This window comes from Bactrocera tryoni, chromosome 3 (genome assembly GCF_016617805.1).
Source record: "Bactrocera tryoni isolate S06 chromosome 3, CSIRO_BtryS06_freeze2, whole genome shotgun sequence".
NCBI lineage: Eukaryota > Metazoa > Arthropoda > Insecta > Diptera > Tephritidae > Bactrocera > Bactrocera tryoni.
Window position 1 is genome coordinate 619,109 of NC_052501.1, and position 23,116 is coordinate 642,224.

Consider the following 23,116-nt stretch of genomic DNA (forward strand, 5'->3'; position numbering starts at 1 on the left):
TTGCCTATCTGATACCGGAATGCAGCTGTCAAATTTATTTACGTTAGAATTTTTGATTTGTTTCCAAATTTGCATTGTTCATAGAATTTATAAGGACAGGAGATTATATTTTTCAAAAATCCAAAAAATTTGCTGGTACTAAATTGTTAATCTCTGTAAGTCAAAATTTCAAGCTCGTGATGTCCTTGAAGAAAGACTTCTCCAAAGTGGAGTATCGAATAAAGCTGTTGTCGGGTAATAATGTAGTTCTTGTTGAGGCGAATGGTTTCGAATCAGAGATATTTGTTCCGGAAATTCAGAATGGACGCATTAGTTTCCAGAACATTATACCTAATAGGCGTTGCTGCTTTATGTTGAATGCATTAGCGACAAAAAATTTGGCACGTAGAAAACGGCGTCCATTACAAACTACTGATCAACTAAGGGGAACAGCAGAAAAGCAAAGAGATAGTATATCACCATCAAGAACATGGCGCCTACAGGGTGGAGACGAAATAAATCGTGTACGTTCGCCGTTAGCATTTAGCACACCTGCACCTGCCCCGTCACCAACACCTTCATATACTATAAAGCAACAAATGAAGTACACAAATAAAGAAAATTATACACAACGTCCACGCACTTTAGCTCAAGCATATCAAACAATTGAGTTGTTGCGTGCAAGAGGATCTGCACCAATTCAGTTGACAAGACGAAATAGTCTCCAAACTCCATGCACAAAAACTGTTCGTATACAATGTGAACAATCGGAAATCGACAGACATTTAAATGAAAATTGTGGTGACTCTGGGTCGGGTTTCAATATACCAGATATTCCAAACTTATCACCCAGATTTGAAACACCAAATGAGATGAAAACTAACACAAAGAATTCGTACATTTCAACTCCAGGAACAGTTACAAAGTGGCGTAAGTGTCTGACGCCAGTACGAACTTACTCTCGTCATGGCATTAATGTGCCACGTTTACCTTCTAGTTGTAGTGTCAAGAAAGTGCGAAACATAAAAAAGATTTCTTCGACGCAAGGAACTGTTGGCTCATACAAATTGGAAATAAAGAGACGGAAGATTATCGTGGATCCCAAAACAACTATTACACCCAAAACATTTAAACAGCAGCAATATTCTACGGCTCACTTACGTCCGAAAAGTCCGGATCGGTTCTTCGCAACAGCAGCGAAAGATCGAAAGAAATACGAGATAAATAGAAAAACAGCTTTTGATATGCTGACGGAACCTAGTAGACCTGTGATTTCTTCAAAGCTAACACAACAATTTAAAAAGGCTTGCGTGAACAAGGCGTCGTCTACATGCCCAAAATATAAAATCTTATGCAAAATACCACCTTTGGAACAAGTAGAAGAAAGTCGAAATCGGGAACATCGAGACGTGAATATCGTTCGGAATTTGCCGCCAAGTAATGTAACAGTAGCCGCTATGATGGAGAAAGCGTGTTCGAATGCAATACAATCATCCAATCGCTCCTCACATGTACCTCATTTAAGATGATCTTCTCAACAAAAGTCATGTTAATATGTAGATGAAATTCACTTAATAGTTAGTAAGAATTGTAAATTTGATGGATAAAACTTAATGTACTTTAGGACCATGATGTGCAGTATGTATGCGTACACAAACTTTTTACTTTTATATTTTCTAGAATTTAAACCAATAACTTTGTCTTCGTTTAGTGAAACTATTTTGGCTACATGAACTGCAATATAGGTATGTCAATATGCCATTTTGCAATAAATGTAGCCATTAAATTTTTTCACCTCAAACAAAGAAATGTTTAACATCTATTGTGCTCGTTATTGCTTTTATGTATATGAGCAAAATGCAATAAAGTAATTCGGAAATTATAGTTGTTTGTAAGAATATATCGTCTTTTAAATGTTCCCGATATGCAAAATTGCTTCTTTGGAATATTGTTATTATGTTACCATGATTTGTAGATTAAATTATACTGAATCTTTTAATTAACCTAAGTTTTAGTCGATTCGTGTTTTATTTATTTATTTAATAAACCATACGCCAATCGGCTTTATACATCGATAAGGTAGTAAAATATACAAAATTAAGTACTTTGTAATATTTGGTCCATCCAGGACATTGAGGATGGTGCATATATCAATGTTATTTTGTTTTTTATCTTTTATAAACTTCCAAAAAGCGTTGGTGTCAGACTGGACCATGTTCTCAACTTTGTATACGTAATTACTGTAACATTCCGCACTGAGTATTTTGCAGTCCCGCCTTAGAGTACTAAAACGGTTGTAATTGTGTTAGTTTTCCTTTTTCTTGTATTGAGTGTGTGCAGATTTTTTCAGTTTAATCTTGTTTATGAGTTCATAGGAGAACCAGCAGGAATAGGTACTGATAGATTTTTTGTGAACAAGTACATATTGTGATATTCCTTCCTTCAAGACTATTGTATAGCCAATTGACTTTACTTTCAATGGTGTCCAGTTCGTACAGTACTGTCCAATTGACTCGGTTAAAGAAAGCGTTGAGGCTGACGTAATCAGCTTTCTTGAATGAGTAAGTGGATGGATTCAGTTGTTCTAAGTTGAGTTGAAATTTTAGACTTATGATGATGGCGAGAGGTAAAGTTTTATCCACGTAAGCCTCAACATTGCTGAATCAGAGGTCCAGAAGATTGTTCTGGAGGTTGTTTATGTTATTTATTTGGATACATTCAGATGGACTTGCCATCGTATACAAATTTGTCGCAATCGGCTCGGGGGATGCTGCTTGGCAAGTTGAAGCCCCCTACGATTATTAGCTTTGCGTAATTGAATTTCACATTGATGTAGTTTAGAGTTGTAAGTAGTTTAAGACAAGTTTCTAGTGTTGTAAGAGGCGGCATGTATACACATCCAACAATAATATCATGGCCAGTACCTTTGATTTTTACGAAGACCAATTCCAAATCTCTTTCATCTATGGTAATTAAGTCAGCATGGATATGACGTTTGACGGCGATGAAGTCGCCACCACCACGCTCTAGGCCGGTGCATATAGGATTTCTATTTATTGTGGATAATATTTGGATGTGGACTTTTGTGTTATAAGATGAATATGTATACTTGTATGTATGTGCATATAGAACCAAAAATATAATTTCCACAATTAAACACACTATTTTAATAACATTTGAAACAATTATAAATAAAACCATTTGATGGGTCTATTAATATCCGTAAAACACCTATTTTTTTATTTATTTCTTGCTTTTTGTTTGCGAACACATTTGGATTGCTATTTAAATTAACTATATTATCTAAACCAGTTATACTATCCTTAAACCAGTTATACATACATATTTATTGTATAATAATATATATCTACATATATTCTTCGAAGATATATTTGCAACTTAGTATCACGATTTATTCTACTGTACACTTAATAACTGTGTCTTACGTAGTGTCATCTTCTGCAACCAAAGCAGGACTTAAAAGCCCTCTTTATGGCGCGCACATTATGAATGACTTGTTCCTGAAAAGGAGATTTGTATGTTCAAATTCTGGTCTCATTGAATCTTATTTCGTTGTAATGTACCTGCATTAAATTGAAACACATAGCAATGAGCGCCATACCAAGTAACAGATAAACAGCACAAAGTATAAAACTAACCTCCACTTTGTCTTTATCGGCAGTAATCTGGAAATGAAAACGGATTAGTTTTCTAGATAACAATAATAATATTTAGAAGCATACCACTCGCTCGCCGGGCACCAAATCGCCAAAACCGATACTACTTAACGATATGAAACAGAAGTAACTGCCATCCAAATAGCCCCATTCCTCCCAACGGCTAAACAAAATAGCTCCAGCTAATATATAACTGTGAAATCAAATTGCCTTAGCCAATTGTAATATATTTTTATAAACTACAGACTACCTTATCATTATGATCACGCAAACCGTTAGCGGTACAGTTATTTCGTCAGTATTCATTCGTATTTCTCTCTCAATGTCAGAATCATTCTCTTCCTCGAAGTTCTCCAGTGCACTCATACTCTGGGTCGAAGTTTCAGTTTCTTCACTGTAGTAACTGCTCGAGGAGCTGTTACTGCTCCGACTGTCACTACTACTGCTCGTATTCCGATGACTTTCCATATCTTGCAGCTGTTATGTAATGTTTTTTATTTTAATAGTCTCTGTTGCTGAGTTTCAAACCTACCGCTTTAGACATAGCCAATTGACGTAGTTTCTTTCGTTCCCGTATGATTCTCCGTCTTGCAACACCCGGACAAATGCGGCACAGGCATACTTTGGAGTAAATCCATTTAAAGGATTTGGCTAGAACATCGCCTATATTCGATAAATATAAAAGGAAAAGTGGCATACCAATAATTGCATATAAAATGGTCACTAATTTGCCCCAATCCGATTTTGGTGAAATATTTCCATAGCCTGCGGAATGAAAAATAATGAAGATATTATATTATGCGATAAAGTATGGCCTTTCTGCTTTAAGTTTTTACAACGGCGAAGCTTAAAGCGAGTATTTTAGATAAATATTTACAAATATTAAAAACAAGGAAGCAGTAAGATCGGTCGCGGTCGTACTTTTAATGCTCTCGCATTTTGTAAGAATGAAAGCCGTATGAAATATTTTTGGTATACGTTGTTAAGGAGTCGATTTTTCAGCCAAACCACAATAAGTTCAAGAAAATAACGGGTATCTTTAAATTTCAAATTACGCGGGTTTGGAGAGTCCAATTATCAAAATTTTTCTTTTATGTTGATGGTCACACAAGCCTCTGAATTAGCAGCACAAAGCTCACACTTGCTTGTTCGTGAAGGCTATCTAAAAAGCGACTTTGCATTGTGTTTTAACAGTGAGTAAACCCTAGCAATCTGAAAGATTGTATTCACCTATAGTAGTTATAACCGTTAGTGAATAGAGGAAGGCACCCGAAAAGCTCCATTGTTTGTCAATATCTGGATCAATTAAGTTTTCATGCGCAACTTCCCGTTGAAATTCCAGTAAAATTTCGTTTACTCTGTAAAATAGAAAGGAAGAAGGCTGTGAGACATAAATGCTTGCACAACGCAAATTTCGCGTTCATAATACCTACCTTTCCTTATAATAAAAGTTATCAAAGAAACTTATATTTTGTACAGTTATATCCCAGATCTTCTGCAGGCATTTCGCCGTTATGTTGGGTTTTATACTTTTGTGCTTGTTGAATCTTTCGTATTCGAATAATTCAATTGCTTGGAAAATGAAGGCACCTGTATATAGTCAATGCAATTGAGTTCAATAAAAGAAAATCTAAAATATATTTTGAATTGAACAGAGTTGGGAGAGTTTCAATTTACCTCCAATGGTATAGATTATTACAAGGAGTATGATGCCAACATTACTAAACATAAAAGCTGTGAATTGTCGACATCTATCTTTGAATCGTTCGAAAGGGGGTTTTTGTCGTTTTCGAAATGAGCTGCGCCGTGATGACATTTTCCGTACAACGCTTACTCTAAGTCACCTCAAACAGCACTCCGACCGTCCTCTTGTATGCTGGAGTGAGTGTATGCACTTGTGTGTCTTCTTCGACGATGCTTTGTAAAGATGAGTTTCAACGGGCGATCGGCAATTAAAGTGGAGCTACGATCTGCCCCAATTTGCAAAAGAGAACCTCTGTGCTCTGTAACACTGGACATGCTTTACGACAGAACAGCAGATACGTATCATTAGTTGTGTGTGTTCTGTAAGGTTGATGGCGATAAGAACGGCAACTGAAAGTAAACGAGAAAATCAGTAAAGCATTAGAAAAATAAAAGTCAATGCAATAATAATAAATATTTTATATTAATAATTTTTGTTAATATATTTATATTAATAACAATTTATATTTTATGGTATTTTAGGTTAAGGAATACGTAGGTTGCCTTTCATATTTCGGGATTTGGCAACCCTAGTATTGCAATCTGGGAACTCACAACTTTATCGTAAAGTTTTATATTTTCAGTGTTATGCATACTCAAAACTGTTGTTTACAGTTACTTAAAATATGCATCTCGGGCAAAAAATGGAATTAAATCGCGAACATTTTCATGCGATTATTTTTTGCAACTTTCGACGTGAATTATCCCAGGAACAGTGCTTCGATGAACCTAATTAAATTTTTTGCGATGAAGCTCTATCAAGGACCAATATTTATTGATGGCATGGTAATTCCAATCGAAGTTGTAGATCAATCCAAGACGAATTTCGTGAAGGTCGTCCAAAATCAGTTCTTGCTCCGGAAACTATTAATGCTGTATACAAACTGATTGCAAGATCGTCATTTAACCAGCATACATTTAATATTGCATGAACATTTTTCAAGCGGAGTCCCACATAATTTATTGATCACTCAAAAAAGGCTAGGGTCGATTGGTCGAGAGAAATGTTGAAACAAATTTTTTAAATATATCTATGACAACGTGACAGATGATGAAACGCGGATTTATACGTATAAGTTCGAAAGTAAACAGCAGCCGACCAATTCCAATTGAACCGAATCTAACAAAAGCTGGTAGCCCACGAAGCTCTTCAAGCTGTTTTTCAGAAAAGTTGGAGATATCGCAACCAAGCCACTAGAACATCGCAGGTCAGTTAATTCTGCGTGTTATACAAATATTTTTGTGTCAATTGTCTCTCCAGAAATCAGGAAAGCCAACCACCGAATGGGGAGCACTCTTCACCACGACCATGCGAGCTCTCACACCTGGAATGAAATGTATTTATGAGCTCACAAAACATTGATTTGATGAGCCGTCTTCAGTATAGTCCTGACTTGGCACCGAATAACTTCGTTTTATACCTAAAAAAAAAATAAACTAAGAGGCCAGAGTTTTTCGACAACTGAAGAAGCGATTGTTGCGTTCAAAACTCATGCTTTCGAGATATCTCAATCATGTTGACAAAAGTGCTTCGAGAATTGGTTCAAACGCATCCAAAAGTATGTATGTATATAGGTCTTATTGGAGAATATTAAAAAAAAAAACAATAGAGTTACTTTCTGTGATTAGTATTTGTTTTTGTTTTCAAATCCAGAAATAAAAAAGACAACCTACATATCAAAAGCTTGGGCAGAATCAATTGCTTTGAGCTGTGATTACTAAATTCACTCGTTTGAATACAATCGCAGAATTTTTGGAAAAGTCGCTATTTGAGTTGTTTACAGTTACTTAAAAAATGGGAGTGCCACAAAATCCCCAGCTGAAAAAAAATCCCCAAACACATAATCCCCAAAATCAAAATCCCCAAAATTAAATTCCCCTAACACGAAATCCCCACCTCTTTTTTGAGGCAGTGTCACAAAATCCCCAAACACAAAATCCCTTTTTTTTTTATTTATTATTAGGGAAGCAGTTGTAGATTGATAACCAGACCGCCGGGTGTACTTACCATCGAAACGAGCCCAAAAAATGAAAATAAGCCGACTTCGAAAGGGTACATATACCAACGAACCAGGAAATGTACAGGAAATTAATATACCGGAGCATTTGAAATACCTGGAGGGAGAATTATTTGTGTTGAGTGCTTGGGGTTTCGATGGTGAAAAGAACATTATTATGGGCACAACGAGTTCCCTAAAGGAATTGGAGAGGTCACACTGCTGGGTGATGGATGGGACGTTTTTTGTTGTACCGAAAGTTTTTCGCCAACTGTTCGCCATACAAGGGCTAATTGATGGTCAATTTGTGCCTCTAGTCTTTTGCCTGATGAGCAAAAAATCCAAGCAGGCGTACACTGAATTTTTTCATAAACTGTTTAATTTGGCTTTAGCACAGAATATTAATCTTAATCCGCAAAGAATTATTACTGATTTTGAGCGAACCGTCTCGTCTGCGGCAAAAGAGTATTTTCCTGATGCCCGATATAAAGGGTGTCTATTTCACTTTGGCCAAATCATTTGGAGACGAGTTCAGAAAGAAAGGCGGATGAAAGTTTCAGCATAGCTGTTCGTATGCTGAAAAGTTTATCATTTGTTCCCCCAGAATGTGTGTCAGATTATTTCAGTGAACTGAAGAGTAGCTCGACAGACAGAGATTTTAAAAAATTGTGTGCTTGGTTTAAAAACCAGTACATTAGTGAAAATATGAAGGCGGGTGCTATGATATATAATCCAAATTTTTGGTGCGTTTCGGATTCTTTTAAGGATAATTTTCCACGCACCCAAAATTCATTCGAGGCTTGGCACCGTAGGCTTAAAGTAATTGTAGGGAGAAAAAAATGTGGTGTATATGAAATCATAAAACATTTAAAAAAAGAAATGATTGAAGTTAAATCAACCATAGAAAAAATATGTACACTCAGGGATCGGTGTGCGAAAAAACAAAAAGAATGTCGAGTGTGTAAAGAAAATTAAAAAAGTTGTTAAACGTCGTTTAGATTCAGATAAACTTATTTATTTAAAATCGATAGCACACAGTATTTCATTATGTAATTAGAATTTCCATACATGGTTTATTTATGTAAATGTTTTGAATTTATTGCTTTTTTGTTTCTTTACATCACTAAAGATTGGTCTACATATGTATGTATATAAATATATGTTTATGTTAATGTATATAAGCTATTCGAAAAATTGTGAAGTTTGTATTTATTTATGTTGTACAAATATGTTAAACTGATTGATATAACATGTATTGCATTTTCTTTAATTTACCTATTAAATATTCGTGAAACCATTAAACATAAAATATCTCATGAACTTAAACTTTAGATATAATACTGAGTATAGAATTCCCTTGTTCTGTGTGAAATACATTGAAATTAGGTTTAAAATCGCCGCGATTTTGGGGATTTTGATTTGGGGATTTCGATTTTGGGGATTATGTGGTACTCCCACTTAAAATATTCATCTCGATCAAAAAATGGAATTAAATCGCGAATATTTTCATGCGATTATTTTTTACAACTTTCGAACTTTGAACCTATGTAATTCTAGTTTTGCTAATGAAGCTCCATGACTACGTTTTAAGCTGTCTTGAACGTACTCTACGTATTTAAATAATAAATTAAATAATAATTAAAAACACTGCAACCCTATGTGTAAATATGCCATTTCAACTGCTTTAACACACCCTAATGTGCGATACTTTTGTATGTAAGTATGCTCGTATGTCTGTATTTATGGATATAAACTGCAATTTAAATATGTATATTTTTTGGCACACGTGCGTCGAAACAAGTGCGGATATGCCTAAACTTTTGAAAACTTGACTCCGAACATACCAACAAAGATCGTATGGCTGCTTGTATGACAGAAGGCGTGTGCATACATACATATGTACACAACGACGATTTTGTGATAAGACCACACCGATACATATAAGTTTATAAATATCTATGCACATTATACTTGTGTCTGCATGTGGTTTTAACCAGTTGCTAATACTATGAGTGAACATCGTATGCGTAGAAGCGAAACTAAAACAAAATCTTGTCGGGTGCTTTGGGAAAAAATACTGTACATTAGCCTAAATCGTATGACTCACAAATGTTATTGAACTGCCTTTACGTGTGCGTGAATGTAAGGAAGTACTTTTGTTTTTAATATGTACATATGTGGCTTCGGGATATAAGATGAATTTTAAAGGCGCTTTTAAGTTACATAAATCTAGTCACATAACCTCAATTATTATAAATTATGTAAGGTTCATAAAGCACGTATTCGGGAGTGCGTCAGAAATTGATTAATATTTTATATACTAAGTATTACGAATTTAACCAAATTATTGCTTATAATATATACATAAGTACATGCAGCTGCGAGCATTGAAATAGTAGTGGGCATTCGTTAATCCACTTGTGATTTCAAAAAAGTTAATAGTTTTTAATTCGTATAAAAAGTAAGTATAACCTGTCATACCTTTCATACTTTCCTTTTTAAACGGAGAAAAAAAAATATAGGGTATGTATTTCCGAACCGGTGCGAAGCACTTTTGGAGTCTATGAAGAGACGTTGTGTTGTTGTGACAAAAAATTGAGGTCATTCTACCCAGCAATATTTTATTAGCAATTGAAAACTGTTTAGAGAGTTGGTGCCCATTACATTCTATTTCATTGCTCGCAGCTGTACTTATTTATTTTGTTAGTGTATTTATACTTAGCTTTGCATTATGACAACTGTGTGCTATATTTGGTTGTTGATATGGGCGGAAGGAATAGTAAGTAAAGTGAATTATTGATTAACTTACAGTTTTATATGAGTTTATAACATTAAGGCGAACATACATAGATGTGAATAGAATAGCAGCTATTTTCCCTGAAATGTATGGGATTTCTAGATACACTGTAAATGTCAAAATCGGTCGCTATGTGCGGGTTATTTTAAGAACGCAAATGGGAAGTAGACCCTAAGCTGTGAATATACACTTCGGATGCTCCTTGATGCTCACTTTCCAAGCAATACGTCCTCCAGGGGGATATTTCTCGGAGTGCGGCAAGAGAATTGTGGCCTTTGTCGACTTTCTGAATGAACAGTACTTGAATTGTGCGATCAATTCGTTCAAGCTGTAGGGCAACCCCACAAGGTGGTGTTCTCCCTCCTATACTATCGATCCTGATCGTTAACGACCTACTTAAAAAACTGATTGTCAATGTAGCACTTAGTCAAAGAAAAGTTTCTGAGAACCATGTAAGAGTTGACGTAAGGGTTTCTCAGTCTCTTAACAAAGTCGGAATTGGTCTTGCCATCAACCCAAATCAATCACCTAACCTAACGGAAATGGTTTTATTTTCTACAAGATCCCGTTGGCACCGCTACCGCAAATGAGAGTCATCCGGTGAATACAGTGAAATATCTAGAGCTCATCCTGGATAGAAAGCTTTTGTGGAAGCCGAATATAGAAGAGAGAGTAAAAATGCCATCCATAGCCTTATACTGCTGCAGAGGAGCCATTGGCAAAAGGTGGGGTCTCTCACCGAAAGTGGTCCTCTGACTCTAGGACACCATAGTCAAGCCCATTATGTTCTATGGAGTCTTTATGTGGTGGAGATCTCTAGAAAAGACCACACTTACAAAGAAGGTCGACAGCGTTCCACTCCAACCATGGCACTTAACGCCGTCTTGCACATAATGCCCGTAGATATCGTTGGAAGGTGTATGGCTGCGATAGTTGCTAGCAGACTCAGAGAGTCTGGGTTCCTTAAAGAACACATGTCTGTACACTCAGAAATCTTCACACACTTTGACTTTATACTGTGTCAACTGAATCACGGCTTAGCCAAACCGAGCTCTGGCGGCTCCTTATCTCCTTATATACCGGCGAGGGAGTTGTGGGTGGGAAGAAGCCTTTGAAGAATAGGGGCAGTGAGCTTCTTTACGGAAAGGTGTTTCTATCAACTTCAACTTCAGACTTCCTGACTATTGTAATGTTTTCCAAGTCGAGGTTACAGCCATTAAGGCAGCAGTAGATCTCCTGCTCTGAAGTATAGCCTCCTTCAGAGAAGTGATCATCCACTCAGATAGCAGAGCGTCGATATGGAAGAAGATAAGGTGGAAACAAATTAACACTTCCTTTTTGACTGTCTCGCGTTTGGGAGGTCAAGGTTTAAACACTTGAGAGCTCATACCTTCATACATCCTACTGAACTGGCGGGAATGAAAATGATGCGTCTGTGCAATTTGTATTGGCAACTAAGCGTTTGATAATTTATAAGTTCGAACACAAGAGTTCTTCTTTTGTATGGCTTCACAAAGCACTGCATATAGCAGTCCACGTGCGATCTCTCTATATCAACCATTTACCATAACCTAACCTAACCTAATGTTAAAATTATAAGGTACCTAGATACAGTTTTTGTTAGTAGAAAACATATGTATCAAAAGGTTGCCCTAAGAGTGATGTTATGTATTGACCTATCTGTGAACCGTATGAATTTACAGTTACTGCAATTATTCATTTAAATTTTTCCGCATAAGCCATCGGCCAATGGAAGCGTAAATTTCCTACTAGGTTTTGTGACCGTCTATTTCTGACCAAACATCCATTTTATGAGAGCAACTGACGCCAGTCGTCATTGTTATTACTATGCCCAAGTACACGGCGTCTACTTTTTCGGGGGCCGTGGCATAAGGGGTGTATTTGAGGATGCGTCTAATGACCGAAAAGCGTTGTTTAATTTGAATGAGTTGCAGTGAGCCAACGAAGGCATCATCATTATTTGGATCACTTTAATATTAAGTGGATTTTCGTATACTAGAAAAAGTCACTTTTTGTAAAATTGCCAATTATGTATAATGTGAAAAAAAAATGTGTAAATATATACGAGTATGTGTAACATAATGACAGCTGCATTTTGGCAGGCAACTTTTCTTTTATTAAGTTTCCTCCATTTAAATACTATTTATGAGAAACCTAATTCAATTGAAATCTTTTTTATTTCAATGACATAGTCAAGACATTTTATGATCATTGTGAGTGGCTACTACGCGGGCATGCAATATATACCTATGTATATAGTATGTATGTATACATACATATATATGCATGTATATATGTAATTGCTTGCTTATAAAAGAAAAACACATTTTTTTTCAAATTTGTCTGAATGGATAAAAATATGAATTATGAATAGAAATAGCGTTTAATAGGCTAGTGTGGTTGAATAAGCAAATGCGAAAGAGTAGGCAATTTTAGAAAAAGCACGAACCAGCTGTAACTTGGCTCCCAAAGCGACATTTGGCATGAGTTGATGGGCGGTAAGGGAAAACAGGTGTTCATCGGTATTGAAAAATTGCTATGTGGGCGCGTACTTGTGATGAAATACGAAAGAATATGTTACAATAAATATTTTTATTTCAATAGAAGTAATCACAAACACTTTTCAATAAATGTAGATTCAAGTATACATTATTTATTTTTTATTTATTTATTAAAGTGATCATGATATGCCGGACCACAGCTGAGCGAAAATGTATCCTACAAAACCAACAAATGAATTAAAAGTTTTCATATACATACATAAGTCGACTACTTCAAAATATAATTTCGTTCTCCTCAGGAATGCTGTCGTTTAGGCAAACCGAATTAGTACTTAGAACGAGTGAAAAAGTTGGTTGAGGTCGTGGCATCGTCTTCTTTGGGGTATAATATTCATGTAGCCCAATATCAAACTAAACGCAATCAAACCAAAGTTTTGCCCACTTCTCGCAGAAAATTTGGGTGTGCATGATAGGCTTGGCAAGTTTTTAACTCATGATTATAAATAAAATATAGCTAAATTAAAAAAAACTACGAGTTTTAAAATAAGCGTTTACAAAAAAAGAACTATGCTCGAACAGCTAATTTTCTGAAATATGCCACCACCTGCTGTTTGGATATATTCCAGAGAAAGCAAACTGTGCATCCAAAATAGCAAAAGGCTAATGTGATAAACAAAACAAACATAAAATATGACTTTCGAGTTTATTAATATAACTTACTTCTAGAAGTGAAAGGACTTTGATTTTCGTTCGTTAACGCCAATTTTCCGCAATATTTATGATCCAGTCTCTAGATAACAAAGTTGTGTTTCTTATGTCAATTGTTTGTCCATATCGAATTCAGTAGAATAAATCAACCATGATTATGTATGGTATTGATTCTAAAATTATGCAGTCTTATGGCTAGATAAAGTACCTTAAATTCCAAACGGAAAACAATGAGAGAAGCACGAGTACACTAATTGAGACCTTGTATTTGTTGAAGAATTTATGGCGATACATATATTAGGTAAATTTTAGCTGGTGTACCGTAAAATATTCAAAGTGTGAAAATAGTTCAGCTCGAAAGGTGTGGGGTTGTATATCCATGCCACCGTAGGAACAATACTGTAAATAAAGGAATATTTGTTTAAATTCAGATTTGATTGGAACATCATCCATTTAACAAATCACCTGTTAAAATGCAGAATGTCGACCCTATAAGAAACGATATAGCTACGAAGCTGATTCGTCATCTATTAAGGGGGTACAACCAAAATAGAAGGTATTGCTCATAACAATTTTGTTACGAATGCTTAATCCACAGAGAGTCCACAATTACTTAAAAGCAAGCAACACCAGGGAACATAGCATCTAAATTAAATTGTGTATTCTTTGTAGTTCTTCGAGGCACTCACCTACGAATATAATTCCGATATATTTACAATGAAAATTAGTATTTTAAAAGCCTGGCACTACTAAAAAAATGGTTCACATACGCGAATAACAAAGAAATTATTTTCCTTTGCGTGTTGTTGTATCATCTTAAGAAGGGACAAGCTTTGTGAATATTTTTGCATCAATTTCGTGCTGGCATTTTAAAATAATCGCAAGTGGTTGGATGGAACACTTTTACGTTATTTATTTACGTTAGATCATTAATTACGAACATAAATATTTACTTCTCTGAATATATATTTTTTGTGAACCAAATTAGATATGGATGGTACACCCTGTAGGGAAACCCTACAACCAGCAGCAATAAACCATAAGAAGATATTTTTTACATGGCGATGCCATTGATGTCGTATGCCAAGGGGAATCTAGCTCTATTGTGGTCTACAATAGAACAAACGTTCAATTATTTATTTATTATATTTACGTCATATTGGGTAGTCGAGAAAGTCTTTTCGTATTTCTTCAAACTTCAACTTATTTTTTTTTATACTAATAAATTGATACAGGTCGACCACTTTTTGCCATTTTTCCGCTAGAGACATTTCCATCAGTGTAAATTGAAATTTCGAAATTTTCAGAACGTAAGCGAGCGAACCATTTATGTGCTATGTATGTATGTACACGAACTGATACAGCATCGTCTCCCTTATCTTCACAAATTTCATTATCCAACTTTTTTACAAATTTCTTTGCTGAATTCTTTGTAAGAATTTAAATGGATTTAATTTCAAAAACGTTGTACTCAAATGCATCACAGGTTATTTGGCTGTTCGATTCAACTGGATAACAGATTAATGTTGTTGGTTTTGCATTCATTACAGACTTTACAACAAGGTAGCATGTTTTATGGTTAAATTTTACATTTTCCAATAAATGTCAGTATTTTACGAACTATGTTAATTTACTATTATAAAATGTTAAGGTTTTATTACTTCATTATTTAAAAAATAATAGTTTCCAACAAATTGCTTGCAATTACACACTTTAGTCAAACAGCAAAAGCAAAACGTTTTGCCTTTTCACACAGTCATACATACATACATATACGTGTAAACCTAATAGTACTACGGACAGACAGACATATATGGTTATATGTACATATGTATGTAAGTATGTATACGCAGTGTTTTCCGCATAATTAAATTGAATATTATTAGGTGCTTGAAGCGAAACGACTGCGACTGTGACTGCGAGTAACAAGCCAACATGCGAACGCTGAATCAAGCTGACCGTCTCGCTGACAAACCTTTGGACGGACCGTTACTTCGCTATGAAAAGATCAAAAGCTGTAATGGGATGAAATGCAGAACAACTCACTAATACATAGACATATATGTATATATATGTATGTATAGTAATCGTATCTTTGAAAAATCTGCTAAATATAACGAACATGTGCAAATACTCCGCCCTGCCACCTACGTATGTACATACATATGTAAATGTGCCCATATAGAGATACACTGAAAAATAAGTATTTCTCTTCTTCTGTACTGGCGTAGAAAGCGCTTACGCGGTTATAGCCGAGTTAACAACAGCTCGCCAGTCGTTTCTTCTTTTTGCAATGTGACGCCAATTGGAGATTCCAAGCGTAGCCAGGTCTTTCTCCACTTGATTTTTGCAATCGAGTAGAGATCGTCCTCTTCCTCTGTTTCCCCCGGCGGGTACTGCGTCGAATACTTTCAGAGCTGGAGTGTTTTCGTCCATCCGGACAACATGACCTTGCCAACGCAGCCGCTGTCTTTTAATTCGCTGAACTATGTCAATGTCGTCGTATACTATATATCATATAGCTCATAATTTCATCGAATGCGATATTCGCCGTGGCGAACGCGCAAAGGACCATAAATCTTCTGAAGAATCTTTCTCTCGAAAATTCGTAACGTCGGCTCTTCAGATGTTGTCATCGTTCATGCCTCTGCACCATATAGCATTGGTTTTCGTTCGTCGAGAGAAGACTTTATTTCTCAATTGCCACACGAAAGGCAAATCGCCTTGTCTAAAACTTCGTTTGATATCGAACAGCTAGGAGAGGTCCTTCCCGATCCTGACGCACCTTTTGAAGTTGCTCAACGTCAGTTTACACAGTCGTATTAGTTTTGCGGGGATATAAGATTCAGACATCACGACATAAAGGCAGCTCCTTTTCGTGCTGTCAAAAGCAGCTTTGAAATCGGCGAAGAGATGATACGTGTCGATCCTCTTTTCACTGGTCTTTTCAAAGATTTGGCGCTTTGTGAATATCTGGTCAATTACGGTACATACGCAGAAAAATGTGCATTCATAAGTATGTACTTATATTAAGATACGTAATTAACAACATTAATATGCCTAGGTACAAACGTATGTACATACATATGTTTATGCATACTTGTATGTACATATATCCAATTGTTCTATTTTGCACTATTTGGTATTTCATTGTTATTAGAAACACACCACAGCTATTAGGAACTTAAACACCCGACCATTCTAACATCTGTGGTATATTTGTGCGTCATGACTATTTCTTTAGTACCTTGGGGAGATTCTGTTTACCCACCCTCGTACGTACATGTGCAGGTGAGATATGTGTTTATCTGCAATTGTTTATGAAAAGTGTGATTGAGTAATAGTATGGTAATTACCGAAGTTAGAGATATTTTATGGAAAATATATTACAACCTTCCAACGCAACACTTCCAAAGAAATTATAGAAAACATAAAAATTTTGGGGAAAAAACGACGAAACCGTTTGATCAATCAAACGAAGATTCTTTGAAATTCATTTATTTCCTTACTTTTCTACACAACTACATTCACATGTGATATCTTGGTATCTTTTCATTTACATTGTATGTATAATATATGTATGTATGTATGTATTTACGATCTCCTGTACGCAATTAAATAAAAAAGATCTATGCCAAGAGCCACATGAAAATCGTTTGTTTGGTCAGTTTAAGTTCTTTGCGTCAAATCGTAAGGTATGTAGGTGTTTCATAAATTAGATTGAATGGCTCCGCTTATAAAATTTATGACAGTTCATCGCATTTGTTGTCCATTTTTATACTCTTGCGACATGTTGCTACAGAGTATAATGGTTTTGTTTACCTAATGATTGTACTATACATATCACCTAAAACTAATCGAGATAGATATAGGGTTATGTACATACTTATGTACATGTAAATGATCAAGAATAAGAGACGAGTTGACAGTCTGGCTGCCTGTAACTTATGTAAAAATTGGAATATCTTGAGGAAACTTGTAATAGTTTGTAGATGCGTAATCGGACCGGAGGATGGAGTCATGTGTAGAAGTTCACGCAAGTAAGGAAAGTTCTCTGATCGCTATTCATTTGGGAGTGGCCAGAAGCTATTCTTTTACATATGACTCAAGCAGCTCACGACTTCCGGTCTTTCACCAAGTATCCTCTGGGTAGAGAGAGAGGACTTTACTTTTCAATTGCCTACTCAGTCCGAAATAGCACCTGTTGGCAAGAGCAATCCTGCGTTGGATTTCCAGGCTGACATTGTTGGTGGTGTTAATGCTGGTTCCTAAATAGACGAAATTATCTACAACTTCAAAGTTATGACTGTCAACAGTGACATGAGAGCCAAGTCGCGAGTGCGACGACTGTTTGTTTGATGACAGGAGATATTTCGTCTTGCCCTCGTTCACTGCCAGACCCATTTTCTGTGCTTCCTTGTCCAGCCTGGAGAAAGCAGAACTAACGGCGCGGGTGTTGAGGCCGATGATATCAAAATCATCGGCATACGCCAGCAGCTGTACACTTTTATAGAAGATGGTACCTTCTCTATTTAGTTCTGCAGCTCAAACTATTTTCTCCAGAAGCAGGTCTGAAACCTCGTTTGGTGTCGAACGGGTTTGAAACCTGCCACGTAAAAAAACACCCCCAATGAAAAGTAGCATCCAGCCTCGGATGAGAGACCCCCCTTTGATGGCGACCATGGCAAACGAAATAAGGAATAACTCTTGCCAACAGGTGCTACTTCGGACTGAGTAGGCAATTGAGAAGCAAATCCTCTCTCGACGAACAAAAACCCAACTCTATAAGTCACTCATATACCCGTCCTGCTATATGGACGATGCCAAAAAACTGATGAGTCGACGTTGCGAGTTTTCGAGAGAAAAGTTCTGCGAAAATTTACGGTTCTTTGCGCGTTGGCCACGGCGAATATCGCATTCGATGGAACGATGAGCTGTACGAGATATACATATGACGACATTGACATAGTTCAGCGAATTAAAAGACAGCGGCTACGCTGGCTAGGTCATGTTGTCCGCTTGGACGAAAACACTCCAGCTCTGAAAGTATTCGACACAGTACCCGCCGGGGGAAGCAGAGGATGAGGAAGACCTCCACTCCGTTGGAAGGACCAGGTGGAGAAGGACCTGGCTTCGCTTGGAATATCCAATTGCTGCCACGTAGCGAAAAGAAGAAACGACTGGCTGTTGTTAACTATGCTATAATCGCGTAAGCAGTGTCTACGCCAATTAAGAAGAATCAGACCACTGCCACGGCCACAAAACACCACTAAATTAAGCTATAAAACTCTAATGTGGCACAGGGGACTGTAGTAGCAAGAAGCATCCGTAGGCAAAAAATTTTGAAAATAATAATAAGTTTAATATACGTATCTCCTAATCTATTAAAACTACAACAAACAAAAAATTGTCTTCACAAATATTATAAGAATTCCTATTAGTGTGAAAATGGATGAAATCGGAAGATAACGCCGCTCACTCCCATATAATGGTAGTGTTAAAAACTACTAATACTACTTATGTATATATAAAGGCGCAATAAATCCATAACTAAATACGTCAGAGACATTTAATTTAACACCCGAGATGGTATGAGAGAGCTTTATGGGGGCCGGTGTGAAAATTGCACGATGGGCATGGCACCTCCCTTTTTTGGTGGAATCACATGTTTATCAAAATTGGAATTGAATGGTTGAATTGAGTCAATACTTTCCTTAAGCACCTTATGCCTAATATATATATTTTCGAGCTTTCTGGTGACTTTATACCGCAGATATCGGCCAATATGTGAGTTATCTTAATGAAAATGAAAGAGCGTATTTTACTCATAGTATATCTTTGTGCCTAAAATAGAAGAAATTGGGCGAAAACTTGGTCTAGCCTCCATATAAATAATATCAGGATTGTCGAACATCCGGCTGACCTTACAACTCCCACATAGTACATACAAAAGTAGGCCAATAAGGACAGCAAACCACGCCATATTTTTTCCCGTTCTTTCAACATTTCTCTTCAATAAGGTTTGCCATTTCAGCATGGAAAGACATACGATCCAATAACGAGTCGAAATTATTAAAATTTACTATCGAAATTCGGAGTCAGTGGCCTCAACTTTAGAGCGGGTTTTTCAGTAAGAGCGATACAAAAGTTTTTTGTTAATAAAACAAAAACTGTTTGCGATATCAAAGAAATTAGAAGTACATTCGTACGTACACCATGTGTATCCATTGCATTTCGAAAAAATTGCGGTTTGGTGCGGTTTATGGGCCGCCGGCGTCATTGGACCGTACTTGTTCCGTTGCAGCAGTATCGGCCGATTTATGCTTGAAAACCGTCAAAAATTGGGTTTAGCGTCTGGACTTCTGCAAGCGTGCCCGTGGTGGCCATGCAAAAGAAATCGAGTTCCATACATAATGACATCGAATGTTCTTTCACACGTATAAATAAAAGAATCTCATTGATATCCCAAATGTTTTATTTAAAAAAATTTTTCAAGCGCTCTTATTGAAAACCTCTTTATATAGTATATATGTATGTATATATAAGATTGCTTATATTTCGATCTTATGGTTGATGTTTTACATCTCCCTGGCCTTGCGTGCAAGTTCCAAGAGTATAAAATGTTGCACCCGAACTTAGCTTTTCCTCACTTGTTTTAGCATATTTTTCGTTTAATACCCAAACATTGATCAACTGTTCGGACGGTGATATCGAAGAAAGTTAACTTGATTAATAACTTTTTTTATGTATACATATGTACATATGTATGTATATGCAGGGTTTTGTGTAAAGACAAATGTTTTTGTTTTTTTTTTGTAAGTATTTTTTGTTTTGTTTTTGGCAGCAACGAAGCGTATGTACATACATATAAATATTAGCACACATGAGAAATAATTATTGTAATTATTAATTTAATGTGAAATCTGTCACCTTCTGACATATGTACATATTTGAACACATATGCACATGTGCCAGCCATCACGCCGTTTATTTAGTGACAGACGCGTCAAGTTTCCTGAGCAAAACAATAATGATGTCCACACCAATTTTCACTCAGTGACTTTTCGCAAAAAAAATTAGTACGAACTTTTAAATTCGTTGGATTCTTACGTAGCGCGCACATAGGCAGAGACCGTGCGTAAGATGTGCCAATACCCGAACATCAAAATAATATTTCTAAGTACGGAGGGTACTCTTTCGAGTGTATATGATTTTAACAGGCGCTATTATAAGAACTGGGGACCGATTGTCGCCCTGTATTCCCATTATGGGTACGAAATTATCTTCTGCCAGAGGGCATGTACGACATAGATATTTTGCGATATCTTGCTTAATATCCGATCCGATCGATCTTTTTGTGTTTCAGTTGTATTTTTAATAATGTTTTATAGGCGTGGAAATGATTAAAAACAAGTGGAAGGAGGATCTAAGTTCGGGAGTAGCCAAAATTTTTTAATCTAGCAGTGTGCAAGTATCAAATTCCTGGCTACCTTCAAATATTGGTAAACAATTTCTTACATATGTACATATGTAATATATGAATTAAAACGAGTCATCACGTCTTGATGATCATTCATCCACCTATAAACCTGTTTATGATACGAAAATTTTGGGGAAGATTAATCATTCATTACAGTACCGTAAATATAGCGAATCGGAAATCATTATATTAGGGATATGGCATTCAAAAGCAGGTCTAAACCGACTTCATTCACATCATGGTGAAGAAAATATATAAACTTAATCTCAGTGAAATATCAGACATTTTGACCAACATAAACGGTTTAAAGGCGGAAATCGCTATTGTAGGGTACTGGACTGATTGCATTGCAACTTTTGACATTACTCAATTATACTCGAGAACATGTTTCCATTCAATTTTATGAAGATAACCCACACACTGACGACATATTGGCATAAAGTCTGCTAGAATAACGAAACTCTGATATGCAGGTATCCCACATTTTCGACATTAAAATATTATCTAATACATCCGCTAAGGGGTTAAGGATAGTTAGAATTTGCAAAAATCGTTTCTCTTGAAGTAATTTGACAAATACTTATCGAGTTATTCGACAATTAGTAAAGAGTTTTCGGGTGATCTTGAACGTTTTAGAGCAGATAGCTAGCAGCAGCTGCGAGGGACAAATTGAGTGTAAACTTTAAATGCCTTTTTCTCAAAGCTATAGTATGTTTTTTAAACTAGTAACCACTGTAGCTTAGAAACCGTTCGGAAGATTACAATAATATGTGACCGTTAGTTTGTTAATTTAAAAACAGATGTTTCGATCAGGCACTAGGTTATCTATAAATAAAGCCAAGGACTAGTGATGGTCACTGTAATGAGCTTCGTTTAAAACTGGACAAACAGTCAAAATTACTATATGAGGGCTAGGGTAAGTATTTGCACATTTTCACAAGACATTGTTATCGGAAAAGCTTTTCTATAAATTTCAATTATACTTCATCTGGTATTGATAAGTTATGGTATCAAAACAAGCAAGGACAATACAAGTATTTAGACGTAAGATGGCATACCGTACGAACACTATTTGTGCAAGGTTTTATTCTAAAGTGACAGATTCCTATGGAAACTAAAATTGTGATATGGTATATAAGAAAGAGGAGTGGTTACAGTCTAATTTCGCTCACTTCACACCGTAAGATGAGAATGTCAAGGACATGTACCATATTGGTCGAATAGTTCCGGAGGTATCCGATTTTGCCAAAATGTGGGCGGAGTCAGGCCCATTGTGAAATTTTTACACCAATTCCAACTTAAGCACCATCAAAGCTGTAAAATTAAACGCAAACCACAGATACATACATATCCCTTTTGCATCTGATACAAATATAGAAAATTGGTTATTACCTAAATATCGAGTTTCCTTGGTAGAAGCAATCGGCAAGAATTCTTTTAGTTTTTCCTACACACGGCAGCCCTCGAATAAAAACTGTAATCATTGTAAGTGGAAGAGCTCGGAGAACGTCATCGCCTCGTTTGTTTTTGCGATAATCTTCACCTAGGCAATACTCTACGAAAACAGTTCAACTAGTACATATGTATGTATGTATATATACAAGTGTGTACATTTAAATGTGTATAAACAATGGTTTTGTATATTTGGCCGGATTTGTATATCTTAAGAGTCAATGTGACGTCACTGTTGAAATATGTACATATGTATGGACGCTACTAACAATATCACAATTCAAAACTTGTGTAAACAATATTCTGATCTGTATGGATGTAAGAATATCATCAATAACAGTTTTTCACAGCTTCAAAAAAGTTTGCGTATTTACTTGATTTCCATTGGGCACTTATTTTTTTACTATGTTTTTAAAATCTGTTCTGCTTTATCATACTCGTACATTCGCATTTAATTTATTTTTGCAACGAATTTTTACACAAATAAAATTTATCATAAATTATTTATAACTATAGAAGAATAACACTAAATTCACTTTTCAAATTTTCCATAATTTTATAAAATAGACAAATGACGAATTAAAATGCCGCCGGGTATAAATTTATGACAAAAGGTCCAGCGTCACTCCTATGCAGAAAGTACGACACTGCCGCGTCAACTTTTCCTATTTCGACGCGGTTCGTTTTTCGCCGCCTGCCAGAGAAATCACTACTGACACTATTTTGTCGCGACGGCCAACAAAAGAGTTCGAAATTGAGAT

General features: G+C 36.1%; 2 protein-coding genes across 6 annotated transcripts; one reads left to right on the plus strand and one right to left on the minus strand.

Moving 5' to 3' along the window:
- The first annotated feature begins 31 nt into the window (after positions 1 to 31).
- On the plus strand, positions 32 to 1,953 carry LOC120772399. The gene has a single exon (XM_040100989.1). The coding sequence runs from the start codon at positions 180 to 182 to the stop codon at positions 1,506 to 1,508; it is 1,329 nt and encodes a 442-aa protein (XP_039956923.1). The 5' UTR covers positions 32 to 179; the 3' UTR covers positions 1,509 to 1,953.
- A 1,231-nt stretch (positions 1,954 to 3,184) lies between these two features.
- LOC120772883 (TWiK family of potassium channels protein 18) lies at positions 3,185 to 23,064 on the minus strand. 5 transcript variants are annotated; one of them, XM_040101732.1, is made up of 12 exons: positions 22,296 to 23,064; positions 13,889 to 14,112; positions 13,632 to 13,822; positions 13,436 to 13,505; positions 5,334 to 5,750; positions 5,090 to 5,246; positions 4,887 to 5,014; positions 4,189 to 4,421; positions 3,907 to 4,133; positions 3,723 to 3,849; positions 3,564 to 3,665; positions 3,185 to 3,500 (listed from the first exon to the last, which is right to left on the minus strand). In XM_040101732.1, exons 5-12 carry the CDS (start codon positions 5,470 to 5,472, stop codon positions 3,432 to 3,434), a joined length of 1,182 nt encoding a protein of 393 aa, XP_039957666.1. In that variant the 5' UTR covers positions 5,473 to 5,750; positions 13,436 to 13,505; positions 13,632 to 13,822; positions 13,889 to 14,112; positions 22,296 to 23,064; the 3' UTR covers positions 3,185 to 3,431. The 5 variants fall into 5 exon arrangements, with proteins under 5 accessions (XP_039957666.1, XP_039957665.1, XP_039957668.1 ...); XM_040101731.1 differs by lacking the exon at positions 13,436 to 13,505; XM_040101734.1 differs by lacking the exons at positions 13,436 to 13,505; positions 13,889 to 14,112.
- Between the last annotated feature and the right edge of the window lie 52 nt (positions 23,065 to 23,116).

Excerpts from the sequence above, each read along its gene's own strand:
- LOC120772399 (XM_040100989.1), top strand. The coding sequence starts at position 180 with ATGTCCTTGAAGAAAGACTTCTCCAAAGTGGAGTATCGAATAAAGCTG.
- LOC120772883 (XM_040101735.1), bottom strand. The coding sequence starts at position 5,472 with ATGTCATCACGGCGCAGCTCATTTCGAAAACGACAAAAACCCCCTTTC. Across the intron at positions 3,850-3,906 it reads TGCGTGATCATAATGATAAG|TTATATATTAGCTGGAGCTA; the intron begins GTAGTCTGTAGT and ends TTGATTTCACAG. Across the intron at positions 3,501-3,563 it reads TGTGTTTCAATTTAATGCAG|GAACAAGTCATTCATAATGT; the intron begins GTACATTACAAC and ends TCTCCTTTTCAG.